We start from the raw sequence: 12,101 nt of genomic DNA, 5'->3' as shown, positions 1-12,101 counted from the left end.
AGAAAGGTAATCTTTCTTCCGATTCCCATTTTTGACGTTTTCCTTCGCTTCGCTCGTTTCATTTTTGCCGGCTCGATGATAACGATGAGAGGGAGCAGGCCTCTCTACTGCCACAGCGGCGGCGGTGGCGTATGTAGCGGTGGCGCTCCAGCTCCCTCACTGTTTTCCCCTTCTCCAAATCACACAGCTCGCCGGACCCAGTGTCTCTCCGTTTCCACTGCCGTGCCGGAAGTCTCGGACCAGCCCTCCGCGTTGCCACTCTCCCTCCGCCGCCGGCTTATTCTCCTCCGTCACGCTGCGAGCAGGCTCAGCGACCGGCTCACTAAAGGTTCCAATTGAAACCCTCCCTTTTCCTCTGTTCTCTGCCTCCGATTTGCTTATCTAGCTTAACCCTGGACTGGAATCTGGGATCTGAAACAAATAGCCTCCATAATTTATTCATTTGGTGCGGTTTCTTTTGTCTGCTGATCCTTATTCCCTTTCTATCGAGGTAATTGGAATCTAAATATTGCAGATGTTGCAAAAACTCGACTTTGGAGTTCAAAACGACTTACTCCATGTATTTTTCAATCTGGCACGGTTAATAGCTGTTTAAAACGGTTAGAACAACTTGGAGATATAATGCAGAAGACGATCCATGAATAATTGTTTATAGCCTTATAGGGATTGGTCATTTACCCAACTGGAGAACTTGCACTTCAATTGTTGTTTCCTACACCAATAGGGGATTATCTATGACTGTACTTTGGAAGTTCCTTTTGATTTTTCTTTTAGTTTTTATGAGATCTTACTATGCCAATTTCTTGCATATTTCATACAGATCATGATCGCCCATTGAGTAAAGCAGGCAGAAATGATGCAATAAGCATCTCCAACAAGCTTCAGCAGATGGGCTGGATACCTGAGCTCATTCTGTCAAGGTTTCCATTGATTTCTGTGTGCACTTGGAATTAAATGCCTCTTTTTAATCAAAAGCATTGTGTCAACTTCAACAAATATTTAAGGGCCGCAATAGATGTTCATCATTCTTGTAAATGCATGTTTTGTTATTCACCTGTTATGTGGTTTATTGTCATTTGGCTCTTTATTTCAATTATTTCCGGGAGCTCTATTTGATATGTTATGCTTTATGCTTTTCCAGTGATGCTGCCAGAACAAAGGAAACTCTTCAAATCATGCAAGAGAATGCACAGGGATTCTCTGAAGCAGAGGTATATTTCATGCCAAGCTTTTATCCTATAGCAGCTATGGACGGCCAGACAGCGGAGCACCTTCAGAAGGCTATTTGTGAATATTCAAGGGATGAGATCCTTACAGTGATGTAAGTCAGATTGTTTATATGGACTTCATCAAGCAACATTGCATGCGTTGTTGTTAACTTAATTATCTTTCCAAACCTTGTACTGCAAGATTCTCATCATTTGGGTCAGCCTACAGGTGCATGGGGCACAATAGAGGCTGGGAGGAAGCAGCATCAATATTCTCTGGTGCAGTGGTAGAACTTAAGACTTGCAATGCAGCTTTACTTGAATCTAAGGGAAAATCATGGGAGGAGGTTTGCTTCATCTCTCAAATGAGACATTTCTATTATCTAGTTTGACAAGCAGAATCAATTAGTGGTAAAAGTGTGGATGGGAAAGGGTGGTCAAAGAAAATTTTGCAATAACATCTTCAAAATCGATTTAGAGACATATTTACAACGCTTTTCATATTACCTCAGTTTGATAAAACATAGCAAGCACTAATGATTTCTTTCTACATCCTTGTTCTTGTTTGAAATAGAAAATGTTTTGGTTGAAATTTGACTGAACATTTAAAAGAAAGTCGAAACATTAGATTTTTTTGTTGCTAATCTGCAAAAAAAAATGCAGAAATATATATTATGTTACAATGTGAAGAAAATGTTTGCAACATTCAATGTTGTGTCCATTGCTGCATGTGTTACTTGTTTAGCTTATGCCTGTTGGCCGCTAATACCTGGAATAGGATTAACTTATTACTCTGCAACCTCCCTTTTTTCGTTATGATATAGAAATAAAAGAGTTGGAGTCACTCTCCTCAATAGATAGATATATAAGCATCATTTGGAATACTTTTTGTTTGATCTTAGATTTATTCATTTATTTCTTGCATTTTCACTATATACAAAAGCCAAAAGTAGTGATATGAAGGCATTGTTATTGTTAATATCACTTCTCTCTGAAATTGTTCTCTAATGATGCAACTGTGGAATTTGCATACCTGAATGCAATATTGGTAGATTAATCCTTCGTAGCTCAAGTAACTAATTTATTCTCATTTTGATCATCTAGCAGACGAATGCAACAAAATGTGGTTCCAGTTTTTTTTTTTTTTTCTTTAAAAGAGTCACCATTAAAAGTTTTCTGAACTCTATGAAATCTTAAACTCATTAAGACTAGAGTAAGATCCACATATATTTGACTTTGATGAAACTCTTGCCCCAACTAAACTAACTTGTTCTTGGTCTCCAATTGCAGGCTTTTGCACAAGCTGGCCTGGGGGGGTGGAGGCTACATGAAGTGGTGACACCTTAAATTCACGGACACCACAGAGAATCCTGTTTAGTGAAACTCGAACCCATTCATCTTTCTCGGCAGTTATCAGTGAGAGCAATTTGTTGTTGCACTTCTCCACTGAGGGCTTCATCTTGAAAATGAAACCTGATATGAAATATTCTGATGTGCTATGTTTTCATATATGCTATTGTTGAGCCTTGTAGCAAAAACCAGGACAAGAAGATTGTATGCTTGTTGTAAAAAGTTTGAGGAAATTATTTAACCAGTTAAGTAAAATTCTTATGACCTTGTTGTAGTACTGCTATTGAACTTATAATTTTTATTGTTGGTGAACACCCTATTGAATACTTGGTAAAGAGAGATGAATCTATGATTAGACTGCCCTGGGTTCTGGCAAGTCCAGAAAAACTTATATAGCTATTTTATTACAATTTACAATTTGGTAGCATGGAGAATTGATGTATTCTTTTTTTCTCTCTTTGTTCATTTTGTTTAGCCCACTTCTTCCACAATCAAAGCACAGTTCACCTCTATTTCTTGGATCCATCCCTAAGTAAAGAGAATTAGAGTTTGTATTCAAATCGATCCGTGTTTGTTTGAGAAGTGAATGAATCCCTCTACGATTGCCTTGCAGTCTGGCTTGAACGTGAAATTTCAACTAAACTAGCTATGGAATTGTGTGTTGAATATTATTATCCCTTTTGGTGGGCATGATTGAGCTAGCTATGGAATTGTGTTGAATATTATTATCCCTTTTGGTGGGCATGATTGTAAGTTGTGAATATAAATACGAGCTGAATCTATTTAAGTGATTTAACTTGAAGTTATTGGATTTTGGGTTATTAGATATGAGTTTATTATGTAGAAGCCTTGAGCTTGATTCATTATCATCAACAACATATAGAAGTTGTCTACATAAAGGAGAGACCCCAAAGGAATTGGGACATCTTGATATAACTTTTGTTCCCCATTAATGAAAGTTAAGTGACGTCGACAACCCTAACTCTCTTGAAAGACCATTTCTATTGCTTCCACTTCTTTTTCCTCAAGAATACTCAGACAATGCTACAAGATAAGGATGACATTTCAATCAGGTTCTTTGACGTTTTTGGTTAATGATTTTCATATGATATACCATGGTTTCATTGAAACAAGATCCATGCTCATATGTTGTATTTTCTATTTCGATTTCATTATGGTTCTTAGAATTTATGTGACCTAAGTTATACAAGTTTTATCAATTGGTATCAGAGACAAGACTCTGTTTCATTGTTTTCTATGACTATACAGTTTAGGTTTTTTGTCAATCTTTTTCTTTCATGCTAGATTAAGTTTTACTAGTGTTTGATTGTTGAATTACTGTAATAGAAAACCTAGGAAAGACTTGAGTTTTCAAGTTTTTTTATGTGATTTTCGCACAAAACACGAAAAACAACAATAAACCGCCACTTTCTTTGTCAAAAACCACCGCGTTAGACCTAATTTTAGGTCAAATTATGATGGTGTAATCGATTGTCTTGGTCGGGCAATTGATTACCAAACCTAAAATAGCAAACAGAATTGAAGGGAAGTGATTTACCTAATCGATCAATTACAGCCAATCAATTGTTATGCATGGCAATAGATTGATACGGTTGAGGTTGAATTTGAGTTCGAATGCTTCTAGCAATTGATTGGCATCAAATACCAATCAATTGCTACTGAAGGGTCACACAAATTCAATTTTTGATCGATTGGCCAAATTGATTCAAGTTCCCTTAAATCGTAACAAATCGATTGGAATTGATCAGCCTAATCGATTGGTGCTATCAATCGATTATGAATTTGAATTAATGAATTATGGCTCAAATCGCGATGGGATAGTTTTAATCAATCAGCCTGATCGATTGAAGTGGTCAATCGATTTACACCAATTGATTGTCAATACTAAAATTAGGAACATAAGACTTTCAGATTGATTGACAGATCGATTGAATACTACCAATCGATTAGAACTAATCATCAATCGATTACTGGCCCTAAAGTCGCATACAATAGACTTTCAAATTGATTACGGTAATCTATTGGATAATTTCAATCGATTGTCATAAGTTATTTTTGAGATATCAAGGATGATTAAGTGATAATCTATTCAATTAAAGTTTTTAGGATTTTTTTGGGTCTATCTACACACGTGCTACTAAATTTAACTAATGTGTCGGCTCAAAAGAAGGAACATTAGGTAGGTTTAGTACATCTTGTCTCGGTAGACATATATCTATGCTAAGAATAATTGGTCCAAAGGAAAATTACTTTTATATATGTTTACAGGTAACCTACAACTACAGTAGACTTTCAAATCGATTAAGGTAATTGATTGGGTAATTCCAATCAATTGTCGTAAAGTATTTATCAATTGATAAGCCTAAGTTTGAGCTATTAAGGTTGATTATTTGGTTATCTGTTTGATTAAAATTTCTAGGGGTTTCTTGGATCTATCTACACATACTACTAAATTGAACTAGTGTGTCTGCTTAAAGGAATGCACATTAGGTAGGTTTAGTGCATCTTGTGTCGATAGATGTATATCTATGCCAAGAGTAATTGACCCAAAGAAAAATTACTTTTATGTCAGATATATATTTACGGATAGCCTACAACTATAGAACAAAATTTATTTTGTTCAAATCATACACAAAATATGTCAGCCCAAAGGAAGGCATGTTGCATGGCAGATTGAGGTTGTTGTAAACTATGGAACAATTTATTGTTGGACCCCGTGGTAGTTTTGATGTAATCAACCAAGTTAATTAGGTCCTGCGTTTTATCTGAACCCTGTTTCTGAGTGTGCAGGAACTTAGGAGAGCAGGAAGTCGAGCGGAAGACGCAGCTAGCGAGAAAAATGGCACGGGAAGGGACTCGACGGGCTCGGTGCGTCCGAAGGACGAGAGAGCTGCGGAAGAGTACTCCGGTGGAGCGAGAAGAACGTGCGCGGCGTTCGAGGGACGAGAAGTCGGACGGAAGCCTGCTCGAGGAGAAGGACGGGAACTGGGTTCGGGTGAGCCTTATTCCGGATGGCCGCAATCACCCAAGGAGCCGAACCGGAGCAAGTCAACTGGGAGTTGACTTGTCAACGGTTCGGTCGACCGAACCTATTGATCGGTCGACCGAACCCTTCATTAACCGAAGCCAGCCGTTGGTGACACGTCAGCAACACATCTGCCAGCGATGAAGTGATCGGTCGACCGAACCTCATGATCGATCGACCGAACCCAAGTTTATCCAGAGACTGAGTCGAGCGTTTTCATCGGGCCAGCGCAGAGGAAGACCGTTGGCCGATCGGTCGACCGAACACAAGGATCGATCGACCGAACCTGAGCTCGATCAACAGAGACTGCACCTGGACAGTAGGTTCGGTCGACCGAACCTGGGGATCGATCGACCGATCCCTCTCGAGTCAAAACCTGATCCCGAAGATCAGGTCATCCGATAAGCTCTAGAACCCCTATATAAAGGTGGCTCTCGGGTAGCTTTAGAGAACAACGAATACGAACGAAATAGCAACTCTTGTACTCTCATTCTCTTAGCAACTACTGTGTTGTCAAAGTGTAAAAGGCTTCTCTGCCTTCATAGAAGGAGTTTTCTTACTGCGCTTTTCTTACTGCCCTGGATTAACAACCCACTTGGTTGTAACCAGGTTAATTTCTGTCTCCTTTTATTTCTGCAGTTAATTTCTTATTGTTGCTTTATTTTAAGAGTTGAAAAGCTTTGAGGAGGGTTATTTTTACTTGCAGGCAATTCACCCCCCTCTTGCCGGTCCCCGCTGCACCAACAAGTGGTATCAGAGCCAGACCGCTCAGAAGGACTAACCGCCGACTGACGCACAACGAGCCGGAGACAGTGACTACCCACCTGCATTCGAGGGGGAGTTTGCTTCATGGAAGCAAAAGATGGAGGTATACCTTAACTCTGATTTTTCTATTTATTTAATAATGAAATCTGGTTATGAAACACCAAGGAAAGCAAACGGAGAAGAGCTCGAGAAATACTCTGGAACGAGAAGCAACATGACGAGCTTATGGCAAATGCATGGGCTGAATTTCATCTTCTAACCACAATACCAAATGAAGATCTCGACAAAGTCGGAGAGTACAATAGCGCAAAAGAACTTTGAGAAAATTTCTTAAAACTCCACGAAGAACAAATTGAAGTTGAATCCGACTCCTCGATGGACACTGATCCGACGTCAGAAGAGTCCGAAACTGAGGTAAGTGTCGAGACAGAACCAGTAACCGAACTCCAACTTGAAGACCTAGAATGCTCATCACAAATGAGCATCGATGAAGGGGGAGAAACATTAGAAGACGAAAACAACTCAACAGGGGGAGAATCAACCGCCGACAATGTAAGTCAGGTATGGTCTCCACCTCTTGGCAAATTAATTGTTTCAATTGAAATATTGTCGAAAGGTTTTCGTGAATTACAAATTATTTCGTCGAAAGAATATTTTAAATTAAAAACTGAAAAACTATTAAAGAATATTGAGTTAAGAGACACAATTTGTCAATTAAAAGATTTTGACAAACTAACAATAGATAATGTACAATTTTTTGCATGCTTAATATTTTTTGCCATAATTCTAAAAAACTGTGAATTAAGAACTTATGAAAAGTTAAAATGGAAATTTAAAAATCGTAATATTTGATCTTAGCTGAAATATTAGACTTAGCGCTTTCAGAGAAGAAAATTAAACATTTTCTTAAGATGCTTTGAAAGTGTACAAACATTTTTTTTATTGGCGTTACTAAGTCTTGGATTTTTGGAAATTTTTAACTTAGAAAAAATATTTTAACTTAGAAAAATTCTCATAACACTTGAATAATGCTTTAAAAATGTTTCTTCATTTTTACTTAGAAATTCCTTTTGAAAATTCTAAGAAATTATTTTGCTTAGAAATTTGTTTTTCTATCTTAAGAACTTTCTTCCCCGTTTTTGCTGTGATCAAAGGGGGAGAGAAAAGTACAAGTTTAGGGGGAGTTAGGAAAATTAAAAATCTCTTGTCTCTCTAAACTATGTTGCAATTTTATTTATTGAAAATTTATGCTATACTTGTGAGTTTAGTAATTTTCTTTAAAATTACTTTTTGTGTCTGTTTTACCCTAACTTGAACTTGGGTTGATGCACATCAAAAAGGGGGAGATTGTTGGACCCCGTGGTAGTTTTGATGTGATCAACCAAGTTAGTTAGGTCCTGCGTTTTATCTGAACCCTGTGTCTGAGTGTGTAGGAACTTAGGAGCGCAGGAAGTCGAGCGGAAGACGCAGCTAGCGAGAAGGACGGCACGGGAAGGGAGCTGACGGGCTCGGTGCGTCCGAAGGACGAGAGAGCTGCGGAAGAGTACTCCGGTGGAGCGAGAAGAACGTGCGCGGCGTTCAAGGGATGAGAAGCCGGACGGAAGCCTGCTCGAGGAGAAGGCCGGGAACTGGGTTCGGGTGAGCCCTATTCCGGATGGCCGCAATCACCCAAGGAGCCGAACTGGAGCAAGTCAACTGAGAGTTGACTTGTCAATGGTTCGGTCGACCGAACCTATTGATCGGTCGACCGAACCCTTCATTAACCGAAGTCAGCAGTTGGTGACACGTCAGCAACACATCTGCCAGCGGTGAAGTGATCGGTCGACCGAACCTCATGATCGATCGACCGAACCCAAGTTTATCCATAGACTGAGTCGAGCGTTTTCATCGGGCCAGCGCAGAGGAAGACCGTTGGCCGATCGGTCGACCGAACATAAGGATCGGTCGACCGAACCTGAGCTCGATCAACAGAGACTGCACCTGGACGGAAAGCTGGGCAGGTACAGCAGGTTCGGTCGACCGAACCTGGGGATCGATCGACCGATCCCTCTCGAGTCAAAACCTGATCCCGAAGATCAGGTCATCCGATAAGCTCTAGAACTCCTATATAAAGGTGGCTCTCGGGCAGCTTTAGAGAACAACGAATACGAACGAAATAACAACTCTTGTACTCTCATTGTCTTAGCAACTACTGTGCTGTCAAAGTGTAAAAGGCTTCTCCGCCTTCATAGAAGGAGTTTTCTTACTGCGCTTTTCTTACTGCCCTGGATTAACAACTCACTTGGCTGTAGCCAGGTTAATTTCTGTCTTCTTTTATTTCTGCAGTTAATTTCTTATTGTTGCTTTATTTTAAGAGTTGAAAAACTTTAAGGAGGGTTATTTTTACTTACAGGCAATTCACCCCCCTCTTGCCGGTCCCCGCTGCACCAACATTTATAACTCATATAAAGTGTCGAATCATGCACACAATGAGTCAACCCAAATGAATGCTCATTGTGTTGTCAACTAAAGTTTAAGTTATATTATAAAGTATCACTGACAAATTATATTTTAGTTCACAGAGTAAAATACAATGTTGTATTTGATATCTCATAAAGAGCTCATTTATATGCACTTAAAATTTTATTGTATTTGCATAATCTTATGATTTATTACTTGTAATTATATACACATTTTTAGCTTTAATTAAATTGTGAGCTTACATTAATTTCAGTTTTTAGTTTCAGTGCAATCTGTTACTACCAGTATTAATAACATTTTCACACTAATAATTTTGTTGAGTGGAAGGAGTACGTAGTCATAGTCTTAGGTTGTATAAACTTAGACTATGCATTGAGACATGATCACCCTGCACCCAAGACTAGTGTTAGCACTGTAAAGCAGAGGATTGAATTTGAAAAATGGGAGCAATTGAACTAAATGTGTCTAAGTATCATGAGGCTTTTTATTTTAACTCCAATTAAAGACTAAATAACTGAGGGAGAGGATGCTATGAGTTTCCTTAGCCAATTAGCAGACCATTTCATGGAAAACAAAAAGGTTGAAACTATCATACTTCTTTCAAAGTTTGTAACTATGCGATATAGTGACAAAGGAAACATCAATGAGTATATTATGGAGATGTTCAATATCACCACAAGTCTGAAAGCATTAAAACTCGATATATCTGAATCTATGTTAGTGCATTTTGTCTTGGTATTTCTGCTTGCACAGTTCACTACATTTAAGATTTTTTATAATACTCAAAAGAAAAAGTGGACATTGAATGAGCTTATAGTTCAATGCGTGCAAGAGGAGGAGAGACTAAGGCATGAGACACTTGAAAGTGCTCACCTAGCATCTAGTTCTTAAGGTTTAGGCAAGAAGAGAAAGAAGATCAATAAAGAAAAGGGAAAGCAAATTACAGACTCTAAAGATTTTGACCATAAGAAGCAAAAGAAACATGATAAGGAATCTACTTATTTAATTTCTTCTGCAAGAAGAAAAATCATATGAAGAAAGACTACCCTAAATACGTCAACTGACATGTAAATAAGTTTACAATCCTATATAAAGCTATCACCAAGGAATTTTATTTTATTTCCTAACATTCTTCTTTTCATATTCTCACTTGTTCTCTCAAATCTCATCCTCCCCTCGTCACCTTGTTAATGATTCTCTCATCTCAAAAGATGTCCTGTGCTTTCCTTGATCGTCCGGTAATATTTTTTTCGATATTTTCTTATTTCTCAAAATATTCTTTATTGTTATGTAGAAATAATAAATTATGGATGAAATGAACCCAAATATCGCTGTAAAAATAAATTATTAGCAATTGTATGAATTTAAAAAAAATCATACAATTTTTTATCGATGGACCTAAATAGATCATGGTTAAAAAAATTCAATTTCAATTTTGATTAAATCCATTATTGGTAAAAAAATTAGTTAATTCAATTTTGACTGAATTAATTGATATTTTATTAGTTCGATTTGTTCAATTTTTATTAAAAAATTCTGTCGGTTCAGTTGATTTGAACAAAATCGATTTATTCAATTTTTAGTTAATTCGGTTAGGTTTTAACTGAATACTACCCCTAGACAGTCTTGGACTTTCAAAACATGCTTATATTGAAAATGTACTTATGAGATATGACATGTAAAATTGTGCACCTAGTGACACTATCTAAAGGTGACAATTCTGTTTATAATAGTGTCCACGTCTTGAACTTGAAATAAAGGAGATAAAACAATTACCTTATGCGTCAGTTGTAGGAAATCTTATATATGCACAAGTTTGTACACGATCAAATAAACATTGATAGTGAGGATGCTAGGTAAATATGTAAGTAATCCAACTAGAAAATAATAAAGAGAGTGATGCAATATATGAAGAGAACTAAAAGACATATGTTAATGTGCCAGAGATTAGATCACCTGAAGATGATTGAATATTCAAACTCCGATTATGATGAATGCTTGAATAGCAGGAGGTCCACTTCATGTTACATTTTCATGCTCGCTGAAGGAACTATATCTTAGAAGAGTATCAAGCAGTCACTAGCAACCACTTCTACTATGGAGGCAAAATTGATAATATGCTATGAAGCATCCAATTACGAAATTTGGCTACAGAACTTCATTGATGATATTGACAAACCATTAAGATCAACTATGATAATGAAACATCTCATTCTTCTTACTCATGTCACCACAACATGAAACACCCATATTACTTTTGAAGAAGGAAAACTAGCAACTGTATTAAACCTCAAATCCAAAGGTACCAAGGAAGCAATCAAAAAAATATTCTTTTCATTTTTTTTTCCAACTCATACATGACAATACAAAAGACTTAAGGGAATAACGTTCTCCAGTGTTCCCGAACACTGGACAGTGTGTTGTGCACTTTATCTCATATCCTCCGTTACTCCACCTCCTCAACCCCTCCCACATTCTTATTGCTACCTTCCCCACCTGCAACATGGACGTTGTGAGCCAATAGACTCATCAAGTATATTCCATAAATAGATACAGCGATAGGAGTAACAAAACAAAATCAGTGCTTGAGCAAGTCTAAATGATGTTATAAACAGATAGCATTAAATTTGGTCACGTGTAAAAAGAACTTCAATGTATCGTACAAGATTGTCATGACGAATTTCCCAAAACAAAACCTCATCGTAGTAGACAAAAATTACAATTTCACTATAAAACTACAACATAGCATTTTGGAAAATATCATGAGGCAATTCATAGGGCAGAGCTTCAACATAGTAAGCCTAGTAAGCAATTTACAACCGACTTCAGCATAGTAAACAAGAAGAAATTCTCAATTGAACCTCAACTTAGCTTAAAGAATAATATCATAAAGCAATTCATAAGTCAGAACTTTAATGTAGTAAGCAGAGGCAATTCACAATAGAACTTCAACTTGGCATAATAGAAAATAACATGAGGTAGTTGTAGCAACCTTTATTGAGCCCATCCATTTGGTCCTTATTCATGATCCGTTAAGAGGTACCTCTTAGGAGAATGTAAATCGTTCATCCGTAGCCATTCTACATTCCCTTATCATTCATGTTTGGAAAGGTCCTCCCCGGAGCTCATCCCAGGACAACCATCCCATACTATCACCACTAATGTCCATGTCCATTTAGTTAGATAAATAGATAAACTCGATTTAATCATATCTAAACATGCAAGTAATCATGCATAGTTCTTCTACTAACATACATAAGAGGATCTATTTA

At 37.5% G+C, this 12,101-nt stretch overlaps 1 protein-coding gene across 1 annotated transcript; it reads left to right on the top strand.

Annotated features, from left to right (window-relative positions):
- Positions 1-15: 15 nt before the first annotated feature.
- LOC122007115 (uncharacterized protein At3g52155, chloroplastic-like) lies at positions 16-2,832 on the top strand. Its single transcript, XM_042562891.1, has 5 exons — positions 16-328; positions 821-920; positions 1,142-1,321; positions 1,438-1,555; positions 2,499-2,832. The coding sequence occupies exons 1-5, from the start codon at positions 76-78 to the stop codon at positions 2,553-2,555; spliced, it is 708 nt and encodes a 235-aa protein (XP_042418825.1). The 5' UTR covers positions 16-75; the 3' UTR covers positions 2,556-2,832.
- The last annotated feature ends 9,269 nt before the right edge of the window (positions 2,833-12,101 follow it).

The sequence above is a fragment of the Zingiber officinale genome, chromosome 7B (assembly GCF_018446385.1).
Source record: "Zingiber officinale cultivar Zhangliang chromosome 7B, Zo_v1.1, whole genome shotgun sequence".
Taxonomy (NCBI): domain Eukaryota; kingdom Viridiplantae; phylum Streptophyta; class Magnoliopsida; order Zingiberales; family Zingiberaceae; genus Zingiber; species Zingiber officinale.
This window is presented reverse-complemented; position numbering and strand designations above follow the sequence as displayed.